Source organism: Lepisma saccharinum, chromosome 10, assembly GCF_977018435.1.
Source record: "Lepisma saccharinum chromosome 10, izLepSacc3.1, whole genome shotgun sequence".
In the NCBI taxonomy this organism is placed as follows: domain Eukaryota; kingdom Metazoa; phylum Arthropoda; class Insecta; order Zygentoma; family Lepismatidae; genus Lepisma; species Lepisma saccharinum.
The window spans coordinates 27303697-27325874 of record NC_139238.1 but is presented as its reverse complement, the minus strand read 5'-3'; the positions used below and the strand labels follow the sequence as shown (position 1 = coordinate 27325874).

Sequence of the window (22178 nt, the reverse complement as noted above, 5' to 3'; positions counted from 1 at the left end):
ATGCACGTTTTAAGTGCATTATCGAAAGAAATATGCCGAAAGATGCATCATATGATGCACTTTGGTGTTTCTTTAACGATATATAAAATTGCCCCAAAATTCATCAAATTTGAATGTGATTCTTAGTAGAGGCCATAAGAAACACTTTAGTGCATCCGTCGATGCGTTCTGATGCAGCAATCGATATGATGCATTTAGTAGTATTTACAAAGGGAATGTTTAGGTCTGTTCCGAACCTGAAGTCTGAGTCAGTTTTCTTTTGTGAAGGTATTTGCTCGGATTAGCAAATCTCTATTTTGATGAACATATGGTTTACGGTATATCCTTGTGAAGGATTAATGATTCAGTATACAAAGTTCCTCTCCTCCCACATCCAACTTTCCAGTCACCCCTCGTATTCACATATTCTAGACATCCAAAACCAACAATTTTTTAAGGTTTAACATATCTATACGCTCCGTATCGGTAATATGTGGAGCAAGACCGCGCATAACGGTACAAAAGTGGAAAATTGAGTCTGGGGAGGAGCAAAGAAGTGCGCTCTGCTGCAAGCGGCTGGTAGCTGCAACCGTGAGGACTGGCACGTTGGTCGAGCCCTCGCGATTCTCTGCTTTCGCAGAGGACTCGGTTCCGTTCCCTTGCTCCTTAGATACCCGGGACAGATTGTAGTTTATGTGGATCTATCAAAGTTTGAATAGGACATAATATTGTTTACCTGACATCTTTAATTTGCATTTCCCGCAGCCCATGGAGATGAAGATTGATTAACTCGAACTTTAAGAAGACATGCTTGAGTCCGGCGTCTTCGATTATCAATCGAGGCACGATCAACGGATCGATGGGCGGGACATCATATTCTGGTAAACCTGAAAGAGTTCGAATGTTTCAAATATAGCATACTTTATAATACCACTTGCATTGAGCTGTACAAAATACTGCAGAATAGGCGACTTACTAAAATATTGAGATGTTCTATCTCAAAACGTATTTTGTGGTCATTCATTTCTTTTGAGTTATCTTAATTTCTTTATAAATAATAACAACAATGACCACAAGAACGATTTCAAAGAAATGTATAAATTGATATATTTTTTCACTAATAATAAACAAAACGGATAGCTATGTATAATGAGGAAATTCATTTTATTTACTTGCTAGTACTATGCACGTGTTCAATTAGATTTTTCCTTGTACGGAGTGTTTCAAAAGTCGCGCAACCCAAACTTTGAAACTTTATATCATGAAAACGGTAAGAGATATTTACACCGGGTTTTCTGCATTGTAGTAAAGCCTCATCCATTGAGATATTTCTCAATGCTTAACATTATTACTTTACCCAATACAGAAAACCAGATAAATTAATAACTGGCGGAAGACAGCGTTGAAGTTTTTCCAGAAATGCCCTTTTGAATGAGAAAAAGATATAAGAAATTTTCAAATTGCCATAATTAGACGTCTGATGACTGATGCCATGTCAATCTGTCATTTACGACCAATTTTGATCATGTACAGCATTTGATGGATTTATGACTGGCGGTTTTATGGTTTGAGTGAAAAAGTGCCATTTTTGGGACATACAGTATCTCCGTAGCTTGCTACAATAGCAGGTCGAAATTTTGTCAATTTTGTATTTGACAACGTTTATTTTAGATCTCAGTTGATGAATCATAATCTAAATTAAACTGTATCTATATTCTCAGTTGAATACAGAATAATTCATGAGGTTCTACTGGAATAGAACATTGTAAGCTTTACCACTCGAGGAATGAGTATTTTGTTCGAAATTGTTTATATATACTAATTGTTATAAACATTTCAGATCGGAACTTCTTCAAAATATCTCTATCTGTACATGTCTTTGCCCAGACGCTATACAATAGTACACACGTATGATCAAACTTAATATAAAATGTTGGAAATATACTTATCAAAAGTATCTAGCATACTCTGGTATTACGAATAGAATAACACATACAGGGTGTACAAGAAGTAATAGCGCAAACTGAAACGATGAAAAGTACACGATAGTAGAAGCAGTACTTGACAGGATACGTGCCTGTAATACTTTCCGTCATGTACAGGACGAATGGTTTGTTTACAACGCCCCCTTTCGGCAGTGTTCAGTTTTAAACAAAGAAACCTCGGAGTGCGCAAGGATACGAGCGTACGATGTATACAGACATTCAACTCAGTGCCGGATCATAACCATACATTCGCGATTATCCCGCAAAATGATCGTTTGGGACCCCTTGTTTACTGAGACTTTTTTGCTTCTACTCTTGTGTACTTTTCACGGTTTCCGTTTGCGATATCACTTCTGATACACCCTGTAGAAGTCAATATTGTTGAGACATACTTCGATGTCTCACTTTTCATAATGAATACAAAATACACTAACATGGTGTAAGAGCTGCAGCTCAATTATCATAGTCTGTGAAGGATAATAACCAACAATTATGTTACAAAACTTCTCACAGCTCAACATTCAATTAAAATGCAATAAGCTGTTTTGCTCTCCTACCAGAAAAAGAAGGCTGAGTGTATCTTGCAAATCTGAAAACAGTTGTAGACGTATAAAACAATTGCACAGTTATGAAACAATGTTTTATGGATCATCTTTCTCCGCTGTGAGCATTCATAGGTGTTTTTTCAAAGGCCATGCCAAAGGAACAAGGTTTGTGTGTCATATTACCAAACAGAAAAAAGAATACGCTGTAGCCATAAACTCAACGCCTAGCAAGATTTTTGTACCACATTGTTCACAATCAAGAAGGACCTAGTCTCGTTAATGAGAGAACTCATGGCGTGCTGAAGAGGGGTGGTTTAAACCCCCTTCCAAATTCGAAATAGTAGTAGTCCAACACTGAAAAAAGTAGCATAAGAAATTCTGGATATTCAGACATGATAATAGTAATAATAATAATAAATTTGGAATAAAATAAGTTTCTTTTATTAGTTTATAATACTTATTTCTGCTCTTCAAGTTTTATCAAGAATGCAAGTCCTTCCAAAACGATGCCCAAATCCTTAAAAAGTGAGACAATTTTTCATGTTTTCATGTTTTCATGTTTTTAACACATATATCTTACGATGAAACTTTTCGTCAAACAATACTAATTCTCTAACTCTCAGGCTTAATTAATATTCCTTTAAAAAATTAATAATTATCCACTTGAACATTAACTTCTGTTTTCATGTTCCAATCAATGGCAGGATACTAACTATAATTACACTAGTTAACAACCTAATAAAGAACTTTAATCCATAATAAGACATTAAGAAAGGGCCAGCTAGCTCTGTTATCATCGGATAGAAATGTTACCTTTCACTAAATGTGAAGCCAAACGCTGTGTTGACTTCTTCACACATTCTTCAAGATCAGAACTGCTTCGTTTGCACGGTAGGAAAACGTTTGCTGTAAAAACAAAATAATAATAATAATATAAAAATCTATAAACGAAGCTTTATACTAAATCTTTTCATTCATTCATTCATTTGCCAATAGTTTTCCATAATCCACGGTACATAGACTTTTTGGTGATTCTAACTGAAATAACAAACTTGGATACTGCTACAATTTTCATTTCCTAAGGTCAAAAGTGTTCTACCGTAGTTTTTAGGCTAACACATGGGCGTCCGGAAGGGGGGGCAAGGGGATCCGTGGCCCCCCTGGAAAATGAAAGTCAACCAAATATTAGTATTTCACACATATAATTTCCTTTTAGTCACAATAATATGTGTTAATTATTGTATGAACACCATAAATTCAAATTTAAGCAATGTTTCTTTAGTTAACAACACTATTTTTGGGGAAAATGTGCCTTTTGTCCCCCCTTGAAAAAATACCTTGCTTGCCCCTCCCTGGAAAAAATCCTATAGACGTCCATGGGCTAACACTTTATCTTGTATGTTTTATAACGTGCCTGAACGGCCGAACCCAATGATCAACATAGGGAGAATTAGTTGGTGGAAGCAACAATAGATGGCAGCGCTACGGAAAGGCGGAAAGTAAATTGATTGACAAAATTAGAGGAGACAGAAAGTGATTATATTAAACAAAACAAATGAAAGATAATGAGTACAGATTAAACCATTCTAAATATAGGATAAGAAATATAAAATAATAGAGGAATTATAATGATTAATAAAATACTCATGAATTAGACACATAGGAGAGTAAGGAAGTCAAGATGTCGATTCGAATCCGTGTCTTTTATCTCTGGCGAGGAGGAACGCCTCGTTAGGTTTTTGGTTGTCTCCCCTTGGTGGCGCTATATTGATATTTGTCGCCCCAAAGCACTACGGTTGCGCTAGCTGATTTTAGTTGCACTGGGCCATAGCGATACATTAGCGATCCTGGGTTGTCTCTTTGGTCGATATTTAGGTGGCGCTATATCCAGATTTGTCGCCCCAAAATACATCTGAGTCTTGTTAGCCAAAGTCACGCCGAAGAAAAAGGGGGGACGCTCTGGGAAAATAGCTCTACAGAAGAAATATTTAACCATTGTACAGAAGAATACAAGAAATAGATGATCTTCTACAGAAGAATAGAAGAAATTGATGATCCTTCTATAGAAGAAGTAGATGATCATTCCACAGAAGAATAGATGATTCTTCTATAGAAGAAGTAGATGATCTTTCATACAGGAGAACAGAAGAAGTATTTAATCCTGTCATAGAAGAAGAAATTAACCTTCCCCAAAGAAGAAGTTGACCACTCCATAGAAGGAAGAAGAAGCCAACCTTTCTTCTAAAAGAATATAATTGTTGTATGAAGAATTTAAGCATATAATATTTGTAATTGTGAAGGTTTCAGAATATGTATTCTCATTCTTATATACATTGGCATATATCTCTGCTTTCTTATTTATATTCCAAAGATAAGAACCCATACCCTCGAGTTTAGCCGTGGTATACAGAAGCTGTGCTCCTAAAGTGTGACATACAGGATGGCACGTAGCATAAGTGGCTCTCACAACGTGGGGCTATTACAATCGGACGTAGCAGTTTATATTGTAAAATTAATAGTCAGAAGCTATTTAATTACCATATTAGATTGTTTCTGAGGAGAGTAATGCCTGAATAAAATAATATTCATTACGTTTTGCTCATTCGTATCTTTGCCTTTCGAATGACATTTTCTATCCTGTATATATATGTAGCACAAATGCAGGGCTGGCACTGATATTTATTTTTTCTGAAGAATGCGACAATTTTTTTTCAGTACGTTACTGGCAGACTGTGTAACAGTTCAAAGCATTGACCTATAGACAGTGAAGATTTCTTAGGCAAGACATATGAAACTCTTTTCTAATGCCAAAGCATAAAGTTTGATGTGGAACATAATGGTGTTCAATTCAGCAATATCACCCTGCTGGTGTTTCTCTCTGTAGCATATTTTCGCTTTTAATATGTCATCGCATTTAAAAATAAATGACCGTGGCAACCATGAGTATGTTACACATCGTTGCATACATACAAGATAGAAAATGCCAGTTTTCAAAGGCTCTTACCTTCGAAACAAGGCATTAATGAGCAAAAACATTACTAAGAAGAGTTGTTTGCCTTCTACACGATGTGAAATTTTGTTGTTGTTACACGATGACACTACAAATATCAGAGACTGAACCGTTATCAATTAAGAACATGAATGAACTATGATTGGCGGGGAGAGAACCCATTAGAATAGAAAAATAATTATAATTCAGGTTTTGTAGTGAAATTTCCAGCAGAAGATTTGTTCTACAAAATGTACTTTACTGAAATAATTCTCAAAACAAAGGAATACCCTAAAACCAGTGGCCGCAATTAAGGGGTAGATCAGTTGCCCCCATAGACTAACCACTTGCCCATCACTTTTTGTCACTTTTGTTCCTACACTATGCCTCGTCTACCGAAAGGAAGTAAACTGTTCTCCCCCAGTTTTGGCACTCAATCGCCGCTACTGCCTGAAAGTTATCATTAGCACCTAAATATCAATCAAATAATGTATGTCTGTGTAGTATTGGGTCGGTGCATAAGTTCGTAGCGTCTTATAATATACGTTAACAGGAATACAATAATTAACACAAGTACACAGGTGGTAAGATGAAACATTGTTAGTAGTAGTATTGGTGGTACTGATAGGACGAGAAAGTACGAGTTTCCTCAGAAAGTACGAGCTTCCTCAGAAAGGAAGAGCTCCCCTGAGAAAGGAAGAGCACCCACCTATACACACCTACACCCACCCACACCCACCCACACATATTTACTTCCGGTTTACTTCCGGTTCACTTCCGGTTTACTTCCGGTTTACTTCCGGTCTACTTCCGGTCCACTTCCGGTCCACTTCCGGTCCACTTCCGGTTCACTTCCGGTTTACTTCCGGTTTGCCTGGTACGGATAGGACGAGAAAGTACGAACTTCTCTCCAGCAGCTTTGGCCATATTTAAAATAGCTCAATATGCTCATATGAGTTTTTTTGCTCAAGTATGGAGCTCTTATAATTCAAGATTTTTATAAAAAATGCCCTCGGGAATTTTTCAGAAAGTACGAACTTCTTTCCAGCAGATTTGCTACACTTAAAACTTGCTCAACATGTCTATTTGTTTAAGTGTAGCACCTGCCTAACCCAAGAATTTTATAATTCAGAAAATATCAAAACCCCCTCAAGCAGATTTACAAAATTGCATCAGTTTGTCTATATACCTACCTATACATATTTACTTCAGGTTTAAGTTTAATTGGATACTATTCAATTTGCTTATCTAATATTAAAACAACGCAATATGCAGAGCCTACCTCTAGAATTGCTCCGTGTTTGCATGTTTCCCCTCGGTGTGAGTGTGCGCAATTCCCGAGACGGTAGTATTGATTTTTTTCCTCAGCGCCAGTATTTACAGAAATTCCCGAATATTGCATCAGCCAGTTATGTGAGACTGACTGAGGGGAACAGACGTGTTGACACAGTGCTTCTCATACTTACTGGTTTAAATTCATATTGAACAATATAAAATCTGTTATTTGTTGTAATCCACTCATATTTAGAGTCAAGCTTATATTTGTCCCAGCCTGTTATACATAACAAGGTCATTGCCATTCTATACATGCATGTTCGTGCAGGCATTTGCGCTGGGTCAGTGTGAATGATTTTCCACTTGTAAGCTATTGGCTTTACAACCTGTCATAAGATTAATATTAATAATATTAATCCATAGAGATTAGATTTGAATCCCAGGAAATTTTATATAAATACCAAAACCAAAAATATTAAGTGTATACACACATATATACATATACACATACAAATCACAGTGCTGAACCCAACTGATATTTTTTATTCAGTATAAAGTTTTGAATTGAAGCCCAGGAAATTGTATATAATAAACAACAGCAAAAATGCCGAATCAAAAATATTGTAATCAGTGCAATAAAAATATATCCAGCTCTAATTGGGCCAAGCATCAAAAAATTTGTAATCCAGACAAATACAAAACTCCCACAATAATTTGCCCCAAATGCAATAGAAAATATAACATGGAATATTTCACATATAAACATAAAGATACTTGCTCTGTACAGTCATCAACATTGCCCTCTCAACCATCTACTTCTGGTCTGAAAAGAAAGCACGAAGCACCTCTTAATGCCAGAGCAGCAAAACAGCCACGCCATGAACCTATCCGTAGCAGTTTTAACGGCCAATTAAGAGATCACCAGTTTGCATCAGAGCCAAGATGTGGCATTGAGAATTTCTTGAACAGTATAAATTCTGATCTGCAGGCAATTCTTAATGCACAAAATGGCTCTTATAAGCTGTCCCTCAAATTGTTTGTACAATATAAGAAACCAAACGGCACAAAATTTACACAGCCCCACATAACAGAAACTGTACCGGTATATTCAAATGCAAATTCAGACACAATAATAGGCAATTTGATAAATCAACTGAACATCAAACACTCTGAATTTGCGGCAAAAGAGTCCGGATGGAGCCTATGCGGTTCATCACACAAGCTCTATGTTAATATTTCTGAATTCAGCCCATTACAAGGATCTACATATCTGCCATTACCAGCCAATATCAAAAACAAAAGAGCCGTGGTCAATATAAAAAATACCGACCAGAAATGCTTTTTGTGGTGTATATTAGCTGCTTTGTATCCAGTTTCAAGCCATCCTGAGAGAATAACTTATTACAAACAGCATGAACATATTTTTGATGATGTAATGGAGGGTTTAGAATATCCACTATCAGTTCAGAATATTGATAAATTTGAAAAAAGGGCCAGGCACATCAATGGCAAACAATTATCTATTAATGTATTTATTTGTTCCACTGGCAATTGCCCGATAGCACCTCTCAGAATCAGTACACTTGATGATGAAGCTGCTATTCCAATTGATCTGCTCCTAATTGAAGGGGATGGCACATACCATTACACTCTGATACATAATCTTGAAGCTTTAGTGAGAACACAACTAGACAAAACTCATACAATATTCAAGTTGTGCAGAAGATGCTTAACTGTATTTGATGGTAGAAAAATGGTGAAGGGGGTTCGGGAAGAGAGTGCAGAAATTGCCAAAAACAAGTTAATTGAGCATCTGAAATACTGTGGCAATCATAAACCTGTTCATATGGTGATGCCCAATCCAAGTGAAAATTGCAAATTCAAAAAGTTTGAAGCCTTGTTGGAACACCCTGTATATATTGTCTGTGATTTCGAATCGAATCTCAAATCTCTTGCATTCTGTAGCCCAGATCCAGAAGAATCTTCAATTACACCGTACCAGCAACATGAACCTTCCAGCTTTTGTTTTATGGTTATACGGGATGGTGTTGTTATTAAAGAATATTCATACAAGGGACCAAATGCCATCAAAATATTTGCACATATAATAGAAAATGTGTGCCGTGACATAGCATCTAACATCTTATTAATATCAAAGCCTATGTTGCCTTTAACAGAGGAACAGATTGAAGATTTCAACAATGCAGAAAAATGCCCGGTATGTGATTGTGAATTTTCAGATACAAATATCAAGGTACATCACCATTCTCATACAGATGGTAAATTCTTAATGGCCCTGTGTAATAGCTGTAATATTAAGATCAAGAGACCAAGATTTATCCCCATATTTTGCCATGGAGCATCCAATTATGATTTCCATCATCTGATCAGGTACGAGGGGTTTGAGAAGCAGAATTTAAATATTTTAGCTGAAAATGATGAAAAATATATATCTATTAGCAAGATAATTAAAGTTCATGGTGTTTCTATTCAATTAAGATTTCTTGATTCTTACAGATTTTTACCTGCTAGCCTGGCTACACTGGCCTCTCAATTATCTGATGATGACTTGAAAATCACACGTGCATTGTTTCCAAATCAGGACCTGAAATTAATTAGGCGGAAGGGTGTATATCCATATGACTATGTCACAGATTTTTCTAAATTTGATGAGTGTTCCCTGCCACCACAAGAAGAGTTTTACAGCAGAATCAGAGGATCTGGAATTACTGATGAAGATTATCACCATGCTAAGTTGATGTGGAAAAATTTAAAATGCCAGACATTTGGTGATTATCACATGGCTTATTTGAAACTTGATGTTACTCTCTTAACTGATATATTGCAAACATTCAGAAAATCTTCGATGCAAAATTATAAGCTGGACCCAATATATTTTTACAGTGCCCCGGGCCTAGCATGGGCCGCAACGTTTTTGAATACCAAAATGCAATTGGATCTGATCCAGGATCAAGATATGTATCTGTTTATGGAGCAATGTATAAGAGGAGGGATGGTGCAATGTTCCCAGAGATATGCCAGAGCAAATAACAAGCATATGCCTGATTATGATCCAGCACGGCCATCAAATTATATACTGTATGTAGATGCCAACAACCTCTATGGTCATGCTATGATGGATAAATTGCCATATGCAGAGCTTGAATGGGTCGAAGATTTCAATATTGATGATCTTCAGGACTTTGATGACAGTGAATATGGACTCTTCTTAGAGGTTGATCTGACAATTCCAGATAATTTACACAACAAATTTTCTGATTTGTCCCCAATTCCCGAGGTTAAGTGCTCACCTGGCTCTAAACAGAAGAAGCTCATGATGACACTGGAACCGAAACAAGGATATGTCACATATTACAAAAACCTACAGTTCCTGATGAAACATGGTGTCCAAGTGACCAAAGTTGGCAAAGTCTTAAGGTTCAGGCACTCAAGATGGTTGAAACCATACATTGACACAAACACAGAGCTTCGAACATCTGCAAAGAGCGAATTTGATAAGGGCTTGTTTAAATTGATGGTGAATTCAGTGTATGGCAAAACAATTGAAAATGTCAGAAAACATACCGATGTTAAAATAATTACTGACCCCAGCCGGAGCAAAAAATTGGTTGCAAAGCCCAACTTCAATTACAGAAGAATTTATGATGAGCACATGGCACTTTTCAACATGATGAAAACAAAAATCAAATTTGATAAACCTATTTATGTAGGGGCTGTGATATTGGAATTGTCCAAATTACATATGTTAATATTATATTATGATGTGTTGAAACCTTTTTATGGTGATCGTGTAAAATTATTGTACATGGACACGGATAGTTTTATTCTTGATATTCAAACAGAAGATGTTTATCAAGATATGTCACAGCCTGAATTGTTTCAATACTTTGATACCAGTGAACATACAATAATTCAACCCCACAACAAAAAGGTGCCTGGCAAGTTAAAAGATGAGACACTTGGTGATGTTATTGTGGAATTTGCTGGGTTAAGTGCCAAGGTATACAGTTTTAAAACATGTAGTGCTGTTGTCAAAAAGGCCAAGGGAGTTGGCAGAGTTACTGTAGAAAAAGATCTTGTATTTGAAGATTATAAAAATTGCATCAAATCACAGAGTTCAATCAGAACATCAGAAAATAGAATTCAGAGTGAGGATCACTTGTTGACTTCAAATATTGTAAGAAAAGTGGCCCTGGACCCACATGATGACAAGAGATGCATTTTATCATGTGACATACATACTTTACCTTGGGGGCATTGTGATTTGAAAAGTGGGAAACAATGCCCAAATACAGAGCATGATTTGAAATAAATAAACATGCCTATGAACTTATTTGGGTTCAAATTATGGAGCTGCCAACACCACAACCCTCTTCTGATATGCTGTCTAAACTGAGTGGCTTGTTAATTATTCATCTGAACAGCATATTTACAGATAATGATGATAAAACAGGCAAAATATTATACATATTTAACAATAATTTAAATCATTACCAATTACCTGTAGGTGGGCAATTGCAATTTATTACAACCCCTGAGGGTGATGTTAAAATTTCAGTAGGGAGAAATATTTATAGAATTAAGCACTCAAACATGGTTTCTGGCACTGTATATACTGTTTCTGCTGGTGACTGCTTATATATTGAGGTCCCGGGATCATATGACAAGCTTATACCCTTTTTTATAGAATTAAGAATCAGATATTCAATAATAAATAACCACTAAAACAAAAATGCCTAATGATATATTTGGCCATACAAGACATGAAGATCACAGTGATGAGATTCTGATGCTTGATGTCAGAGTCAAGAAATTAAGAAGTGATTTACAAGCTTTACAAACCACACTCAATGCCAGTCTTCAATTAGAAATTACAAATTTGCAATCACAATGCATGGACCCTCTTCTTAAAATTGACTCTGAACTTAAATTGTTGCTTCAAAAATATACTGATCTGGCAACATTAGATAATTTTCAAAGTTTAGAAGAAGCTGTAGCAGCTCTTCAAGCCAAATTTAAGACCCAGGCTAACAACTCTGAGCAATTGAAACAACAATTGGAAGAGCAAATAAATAATGTCCAGGCACAGCTCCAAACAATTGTCAAAAGCATAAAATCACAAGAAGATTTTGATCTAGTGATTTCCACTCTAAAAGAACAGATTCAATCACTCCAGATACCTAATCTGGATCCTCTGCACAATGCCATAGCCGAGGTTAAAGAAAAAATTGAGACACTTGAAAATTTTATGAACAATTTGCCATCTTCTGATGCTTTGAATGCAATAACTCGGAGTGTTGCCAATATTAAGCTGCAACTTGAAACATATGAAGATTTTGGAAAAATTCAAAGTACCATAACCCATCTTGAAGGTACAATAGCAGCAGTGCAAAGTGATTTGGCAAATGTACAAGAAACTCGCCTGCCTGGGATTGTAGATACTCTTCACAGTGTCCAGCAACAGATCACGAAGCTTGAAAACCTCAACACTGAATCTGAGCTATCTCACTTTCATCACTTGATCGATGATATTCAAACAAAACTTGAAATTTTACAACGATCAACACCCTCTCAGGCAGATATAGCTCTGCTCCAAAATGCTATGCAAAATGTGGCTGATGCATCTGAATTAAACAATGTGAAATTGGCACTTGAATCTTTGCAAAATACAGTATCAAATCTTCCCACATCACAGGAACTTAAAAATATTAAGAGAGCAGTGAATAGGATATTGAAATCAGAAGATATCAAGAATATCCAAGCAGAGATCAAACAACTCACTCAGACAGTGGCCACTCTACCAACCAATCAACATATTAATGAACTGCATGCTCTGTTTGAGGATATCAGAAGACAGGTCCATGATCTTACTGCTCAAAATTCGAAATTGGCAGTTGTTGAAAATTTGCAACATATTGTAGCTAATATCAAGCAACAGCTAGGGACCATGGAATCCAATCAAGCAAGTGCTCTGTCTGTTTTTGCCACCCAGCTTCAAGAGATTGTGCAACAATACAAGAAACTTATTGTGGACATAAAAATCAAGCCAGGCCACGATGATGTTGTTAGGACCATCAATGAGCACCTTGAATCTGTAACAAGTAGATTGCTCACAGCAGAAAAGGAAATAACAGGCATAATCGAGAATCCAAAACATTCAGTAATTCTTGAATTGTACAGCATCCCCAACAAAGAATATGATTCTCCATTTACACCAGGTGGCAAAATATATATGCTGTCCCCTGTACAATTTTATTACCAGTTTTTTGTTGGGGGCACATTGAGACCAATCAAGATCAAATATTGGCATCAGCCACAGGCACACCACTACCCTACCTTATCAATAACAAATGCTGAGAACAAAGTGAAAATCACCAGTGTAGAGTTAGAGGATTTTACAGATCCCAATACATTAGAAACAGCCTATGCTGAAGATGATGGATCTCTGGAATTTAAAATACAAATAGGAGACAAATTATATTTAGAAAATCCTGCAGTCTCAGCTGCTGAACACCCCATAGTTGCAATATTCTTGTTTACATATTATGTCTAGACAAATTATTGTTGATGAATTACACAGACAGGCCCGACATAATTATAAGAGACTCCCAGTAGTCACAAAAGGCATAGATGATTTATGGCAGAGCGACTTGATTGAAATGGCAACTGGGCAGTTGAAAAACTTAGACAAAATCAACAAGGGCTACAAGTATCTACTCACTGTCATAGACACATTTTCAAAATTTGCATGGGCTGTGCCACTCAAATCCAAGACTGGAACATGTGTTACAGAAGCCATCAGAACAATCATCAATCAGAGTGGAAGATCCCCGCGCTATTTGCAAACAGATAATGGCAAAGAATTTTATAATTCTGTGTTCCAACAATTTATTAAAAGCCAGGCAATAAAACATTACTCGAGTTACAGTGACCTCAAGGCCTCAATTGTAGAAAGATTCAACAGAACCCTAAAAAATCTTATGTATAAACAATTTACCCTCCAAGGTAATTATAAATGGATTAATATTCTTCCAGAACTTCTACATAAATATAACAACTCGATCCATTCCACAATCAACATGAAACCCTCTGAAGTAACTTCATCTGATGAGCAAAAATTGATCAGGACTGTTTATTATCCTAGATATCAGCCAACAACAAGAAAACCCAAATACAAGGTGGGGGATCAAGTAAGAATCAGCAAATATAAGCACTTATTCAAAAGAGGCTTTACAAGAAACTGGAGCACCGAATTATTTACAGTGGTTCAAGTTAAACCCGGGACCCTTAACACATATATAATAAAAGATCACCGAGGAGAAATTCTCAAAGGCAGGTTCTATGAACAAGAGCTCAGCAAAACTAAACAGCCTAACACATATCTCATAGAAAAAATCATCCGCAGAAAAGGCAACAAGTTATTTGTCAAATGGCTGGGTCATCCGGAAAACAGCTGGATCGAAGCAGACAAAATAATAATATGAGCACCTGGGATGTTATAAAGAGGCTGCCAGAACCTGAACAGCAGAATAAGAGAAATGGCAAGTTGCTGCCTGAAAATATTAGGTGTCTTATTGTTGGGCCATCTGCTTGTGGTAAAACTACACTAATGGTTGATAATTTTTTATTGGCCCCCAACTGGTTAGACTGGAAAAACAGGCACTTGTATATCTTCTCTAAGAGCTTGGAACAATTAAAATATCAGCAGCTGATGAAGCTATATGATGGACTGGATATTGCCACTTTTGAATCAGATGTTAAGCCACTTGATGAATGTCTCGATAATTCTGTTGTTGTGTTTGATGATGTTATACTGGATAATCAAAACAAGGTTAGAAATTTCTTTACACAGGGGCGGCACAAAAACATTGATTGCTTCTACCTGGCACAGACTTTTTCTAAAATACCGAAGCAACTGATCCGAGACAACAGCAATTTTATATGTGTGTTTCATCAAGATCATACCAACCTCAAACACATACATGAGGAATATGTAGGTGGGGACTTGAGCTACAATGATTTTTCCAAGTTTTGCAGCAGGTGCTGGAACCAGGACAGTTATGGGTTTGTCACTATTGATATGACAAGAACACCCAATAGCGGCAAATACAGAAATAAAATCAACGATTTTCTAGACGTTGAAACATATATAAATAACCATGAAACGACCAGTCATTGACGATCTTAAGTTAAGAGATTATCTTGTAAAAAGATTTAAGGGATGGAAATCAGAGAACCGTGGAATTTATGAAAAACACAAACAAACAGAACAGCCTGTCATTGATGCTATTAATAATTTAGGTAAGAATATCAAAACTGTTACAGAGCAGAATCAAGATTTGATCACGGAGCTTGTACCTGTAGCTGCTAGGAACATATTAGATTATCCATTCACCCCACTTTCCAGTATTCATACACCTAGTCCTGTTGCTCCTAGAAGAATTGAAGCTACTCAGGATCCTATTGAATTGGGTCTTCTTGCTCAAAAATATTTAACCACACCTAAAGACAACAAAGATGAGGTGTTTGGCTTATATGCTGACACAGAGCTTGATGGGAGCATCATTCATAGAATTGGCAATTTCAGAGTAACTTTTATGGGGGATGATATAATTGTTTATTCAGAATCTCGTCTCGGAGAAAAAGGTGCTTTTGTTAAGTACCCCGGAACACCTGGATTGTGGGAACTGATGACTAGGAAAAGGCCTGGCAGCTATACAGATCAAGATTATGAACATTACAAAGAAATATTAATAAAATCAGATGCTCTATACCAGAACAATGATCCCACACAAAAAAGAGTCAAGTCTAGCAGTGGGGCAAAATACAATAATTTAATCAAGCCCATATGGTCACAAATCAAGACAGGTAGTGGAATCAGACAATACAACACCCTGCCCAAAGAATTTGTGTGGGTTGATGATGTCAGGAAACTTGTAGATAGGTTATTGGTGATAGCTGGGGAGGAAAATGCTGGGAACCACAATTTTTACAATGAAAAGGTTGGAATTATGGACATGATAAGCACAAAATTGTCTAATTTTATAGTGAATGACCCTAAGGGGATTGGATATCTCATAAAAATTATTAATACTCTACCACCTAAATTTTGGAATGTTTCTGAGGGTCGGGGGTTGGTTAATGACATTATAAACAAGCTGCCATTTGAACTACACATTCCAGGCTATCAGTATTGTGGTCCAGGCACAAAATTGGATCATAGATTAAACAGAGGTGATCCTGGTGTTAATCCCCTAGATGCTGCTTGTAGAGACCATGACATAGCATACAACACACATTCTGATCTTGACAAGAGACATGTTGCAGACAAGAAATTAGAAGAGGCTGCATTTGGTAGATTTGTAAGCAAAGATGCTTCTTTGAGTGAGAGAATATCAGCATTGGGAACCACCATAGCTATGAGCACCAAACAAAAACTGGGGTGGGGGTTGTGAACATGTATATAATAAACCTAGAATGAAGGCCAAGGGTGTTATGTATCAAATACCTTATGCAGGTCTCAAATCTCTTAAAACTATTGACAGTCTTTTGACCAAAAAACAGCGCAAGAAAAAAAGCTCTTGTATTGCAAAGGGACATGGTATGAAATTGTTGCTTAGTACCCCCCAATTAAAAAAATTACAGCAATCTAGAAAAAAATCACATGTGGGGGGTTTCATATTTACTATCCCTGCCATCTTAGCTGCACTCGGGGCTGTTGGGAGCTTGGCTGGGGGATCAGCCGCCATAGCAAAAACAGTAATAGATGCCAAGAAAAATAGGGCAGAATTAGATGAGCAGAGGCGCCATAACCTGGCCATGGAGAAAAAAGGCAAAGGTGTTAAGAGATCCATGAGTAAGTTTAAAAAAAACAAGAGCCGCTTACAAACCAAGATATTGAAGCTTTAATCAAGCCACTGGGCATCAAACATTTTAGAGGTGTGTACATGTCTGATTCTTTACCAGAACAACCACTCAACAAAGAGTGTGGCATTGTTAATTTGGATGAGTACAAAAATCAGGGCACTCACTGGATCTGTTATCTTAAATATTTAAACAATGAGGCATTTGTGTTTGATTCATTTGGAGGTGTTCCACCTGAAAATTTAGTACAATATCTAAAATCAGCTAATCTTTATTACAATAATGCCCGTGTTCAAAACTTCAAAGATGTTAATTGTGGACATTTGTGTTTATCTGTTCTTAGATATATGTCTCAAATAAATAAACCATCAATTGAAAATTTTCAAAAGGCCCTGTGGTATCTGAAACATCATGGGAGTATTCCATCTCACCAGCCAAAATTCAATATTGAAACTCAAATTGCATGATGACATAGTGTATCCCAAAACAATAGCTCTCAGAGCATTTTACGGCATGTACCTGATCCCTAATATTACGCACCACAACAATACAATTGCAGTAGGGGATCAAAAAATTGTCATCACTCCAGGGCAATATAATCTATCCACTCTAAATGCTCAATTACCCAGAGGTGTAGTGTTAAGTCAAAATTCTGTCACTCACAGAGTGGAGATTGTATCTGCTACAGAAACAGTGGATCTGGGTACTATTGGAGAGCTGTTAGGCTTTGAGAACAACACAAAACTTGAACCGGCCATCAAACACACTGCTATGAACATACCCAAATTCTTGGCCATAGAGACTCTGAATATTCACTGTAATGTGGCCGAGGGTATGATCACCAAATCAAATGGCATAGGTACTCACAAACAAACCGGCATCATTGCAACATTCAAACCTAATTCCGAATTCATGGAGCCCATCATCTACAATCCATCACCAACATTATATTTTCCTGTGTGCCACAACAGAATAGATTACATTGAGTTGATGGTCACTAATGAAAAAGAAGAATTGGTTGATTTTGCTGGAGCCACAACAACTGCAATCATAGAGATTAACATTTAAATAAAAATACATACAATGGAAAATATTGAGAGTTATGAGCTACAATCATTCCCTCCAAACAGGAGGACATTTGCAAATTTAAATCAACCCAACACGGAAATAGAGGTTGATCTTGATGTAGGGGACGGCTTTATACACCCCCACAGAGCAGATCTATACATCAAATTTGATGTTGTAAAGCTCGATGGTACAGATTACCCTGCAAATTCAAACATAAGACTTGTAGATAATTTTGTGCCGCATCTGTTCTCTGAAATTGAGATCAGAAAGCATGGAGTTGTTATAAACAGAATAGATTATCCCGGCATTACCTCCACAGCTTTGGCCACACTAAAATTATCCAAAACCGAAGCTTCTTACTACAAAATAGGCGGATTTGAAGCTGGTGATAAAATATTATCCAAAAATCACACAGTGCTGTTCCCCATGCGCCTGTTGCCAGGATTCTTCTCCGATTACAAAGAAATTATGTGGAAGGGCGGGTTAAGAATTACATTTAGAAGAGCTGCAAATGATAATAATGCTTTGATGAGGTACAGCACATTAAACTCTACAGGGGAAGCTCTGCCTAATACCTTACCTGATGCAGGCAAATGCATTATTCAGACTATGGAGTTAAGAATCCCGGTTGTTGAATATGAGGCCAGTTACGCTCTTAAATACAAAGCTGATATCCTAAAAAATCCACAGATTCCTCTTCAATTTTACACATATCAATCTGTACAGAAGCCCGCCTCTGGTACTTATTATGAATTTGATGCCACAAATTCATTCTCCAGCATACAATACGACATGCCCGATTTTGTAGTGGTACTGTTTCAGACTGGAAGACACAACAATCAGGAAAAAAATTCAAGTAGATTTGATAGCTGCAACATCAAGAACATATATCTTAAAAATGGGAGAAATGAGGTATTCCCTAGGGAAAATTATAATTTAGACATTTCCAAGGATGATTTTCTTAAATTATATGAAGCTTTTTCGGCTTTCAAAAAGGTCACTACTGGCAGTACTGATATGTACTACACTCCAGATGAATTCAAGGCACAGAGACCCATGTTTGTAATTAACACTTCAAAAAGGAAACAAGTTGTGGTGAATGACAGGACAAACATTAAAATTATCTGTGAATTCCACGAGGCATTACCTGAAAACACCATATGCAGTGTCATTCTCATAGGTGAAAAATCATATATTTATGATGTAAGAAATGAGAGAGTCACAGAGCAGTTCTAGAAGCACGATTCAGGGCTTCCCCCATGGTGCAGTGGTAGCGTCATTGCCTTGTAATCAAGGGGTCCCGGGTTCGATACCCGGTGGAGGCACAAGTGGTTCGGATCCCACTTTAAAACTGTAGGGCCAGTCCCGATTAGCCTTACTGTGCATAAAGTGGACTTAAAACAGCAACTCGAACTAGAAGCACAATTCAAACACAAAAACTCTTTGGATATAAAACAATACTTTACCGTCAGAAAACATATTACCTACCCATTTTATAGTGCTTACGAGCAGATACCTACCTAAAATACAATACATTTGCCATTCTGTAAGTTACAGACTTATGTACAACAAGACTAAGCCTAAATGCAATTCAGTTTGCAATAACAATATCCGAGAAGGCAATTTCTCAATATGATAGATGGTCCCTAAAAGGGTACATAGTGTAGATAAGAATTTCTCTTTGAGTTCCATGACAAATGACATGTAATTTTCCTCGGAAAAGGCACAATAGAGGTAATATCAACAGATAAAATCACTCAGGCATACAGAATGAAGGCAATTACTATTTGATGATGTTATTTCTCTCTGAAAAGACGCAATATAGATTATATCTGGTGGCATACAACTCCCGGGCAAGCATTAATTCCTGGAAAGAACATGCAATGTTTACCTGAGCTCCATTCTATTGTATTGATTATGCAGTTTTGCCCCGTATTGTTGTTACCCAGATAACAAAACTATGGTGATTCTTAATAGAGAATAATTTTGCTATGTTGTACAACATTTTTACCAAATTTAAGATCTGGGGGCTATCAACTAGCAGTAATTATTCTCAAAATCTCACATATGGAGTGCCACATCTATCAGGACTCGAACCCAAAGCCCCTTGTTTACAAAACAACAATATTAACATTTTGCCATCAGATTTTATGAGGACTCAAACCCGAACCTTTTGATTACAAGGCAATGCACCACACTCCACTCGGTCTCAGAACCCAATAGATATCAATTCAAGATTCCTGGGATTTTGACAGAAAAACATACTATAAGCTTAATTTCTGGTGTAGCCAAAAATTGACAAATTTATGAACAAAAATCTGGCTCATGCAACTTTTGTAAGTGTAGCAAATCTGCTGGAAAGAAGTTCGTACTTTCTGAAAAATTCCCGAGGGCATTTTTTATAAAAATCTTGAATTATAAGAGCTCCATACTTGAGCAAAAAAACTCATATGAGCATATTGAGCTATTTTAAATATGGCCAAAGCTGCTGGAGAGAAGTTCGTACTTTCTCGTCCTATCCGTACCAGGCAAACCGGAAGTAAACCGGAAGTGAACCGGAAGTGGACCGGAAGTGGACCGGAAGTGGACCGGAAGTGGACCGGAAGTGGACCGGAAGTGGACCGGAAGTGGACCGGAAGTGGACCGGAAGTGGACCGGAAGTAAATATGTGTGGGTGGGTGTGGGTGGGTGTAGGTGTGTATAGGTGGGTGCTCTTCCTTTCTCAGGGGAGCTCTTCCTTTCTGAGGAAGCTCGTACTTTCTGAGGAAACTCGTACTTTCTCGTCCTATCAGTACCACCAATACTACTACTATTGTTATTGTAGTCGAACAATGCATAGTCACAACAACAACACTCACTCAGTCAGTAATGTAGTGACCTCCATTGTCAATGACCATCTGCCAATGTTGGGGAAGCGTTCGATGCCTCGCCTGTAGAACTGCTGTGTTTTCAGAATATGACACTAGCCCTGTATACAGCTCAGTTTCTTCTTTTAGTTGAAGAAATCAGTTAGCCAAGTTTCAAGAGCAGCTTCATTACGAGAGACTTCCTACTGCTGCACTTGTTACTCGGTTAAACTCGAAGAGCAGAATGTGCCGGAAATGTTCAACTTTGTCCACTTGACACTCCATATTGTTTCGTATGCAAAATGAACAAAATGTGCTCAGAATTAGAATACACTGTGTTTTCACGAACACAAGACTACAAGCTAAGCAATGAAATTGGAATAACGGACAATAATAACCAATAACAAAACGCTACGAACTTATGCACCGACCCAATATTTACTGATTTTATTCAATAACGTTAAAAAATAACAATGTAGAGTTATAAATAAATAATGTAGAATTACAAGCTTTTGTATTTTAAAAAAACTGGCACATAAACACGTGATAATCAAGCCGAATTCGCGATTTAAAGTTTAAAAATGATTATTGTATCTTAATAAAGTTGTGTATGATGATCTGTAATAGTTTGGAAATTGAAAAAAATCGAAATAATTTCAAAATTTTGAACGATATGCTTGCGCTACTCATAGACCCTATTACCTGTGTAAGGGAGGCTCAATCAACAATGGTGGTGTTGCCTTGTAGTCGTGTACAGTCACCTGCAATAATAATGTGACACCTAGATCCTGAAATACTTGCTCCCCTGCAAGGCGTTATGTGTGTTGCCTAACAATACGGCGGTGGTAAAGTCACCATTGATAATTAAAATCCACTTATTACCGTAGAGTTTTGCAGGTAAGCGAGTATTTCAGGATGTAGGTGTCCCATCTTTATTGCCGCTGACTGTACATCCCACTTCAGTGCCTGTTAGCCTTTGTAAACCCTTGTATAGAAGCTGAAAGTTAGTGATTTGAACACCTAATTGATTATAATTTGAAAATGTAAGACTTACGCAGCTTGGAGTTAACTTCGTTAGCGAGAAGGAACAATGTGATTGTTGCAGATGCAAGCATTGTCGGTGCCACTATCCACATTGTTGTATATGGCAGGAACTAGACTGTAGTTTTACTGGCAAGTAGCAGGAAAGACTGAGAGAAAATAACACCTCTTTCCTTCACCAAGCTGCTCACAAGTAATTACATATTTGATTTGAGATAAATAGCGTGCGTCCGGTGCTGTTAGTACAAGGTCGCGATCATTAATATTCAGCGGCTTCTTCCACGAGAAAACGAAGTGAGAAAAGAACAGCAGGCAATCCTCCATTTGTTTCCCTCCACTCCTACAAGAAGTATCGTCTTCAGTTACGCAAGACGTTGCTTGGGAGACAGGACGTAAGAACTTCCAGATTTCCAAGGCCGTTTCCAACGCCTGCTATAAACCAGTTTCAGGGTAGAACGCTGGCCGGAAACTTCCATGTGAATCCTTCCATCCTAACGCCAGCTTTAGACGAAAGCATTTTCCATAGCATTTAATTTAACATTTATGCCTTGACCAAAATCCTACC

The 22178-nt window shown here is 37.2% G+C and overlaps 1 protein-coding gene across 1 annotated transcript in view; it reads right to left on the bottom strand.

The window, feature by feature from the left end:
• LOC145994268 (protein takeout-like) overlaps positions 1–21863 on the bottom strand; it is a 45788-nt gene extending 23925 nt beyond the window's left edge. Inside the window, exons 1-3 of the mRNA XM_083130371.1 lie at positions 21627–21863; positions 3323–3415; positions 716–866 (exon numbers count right to left, since the gene is read on the bottom strand). Coding sequence (XP_082986497.1) covers positions 716–866; positions 3323–3415; positions 21627–21708 — 326 coding nt within the window. The 5' untranslated portion in view covers positions 21709–21863. The remainder of the gene's footprint in view (positions 1–715; positions 867–3322; positions 3416–21626) is intronic.
• Between the last annotated feature and the right edge of the window lie 315 nt (positions 21864–22178).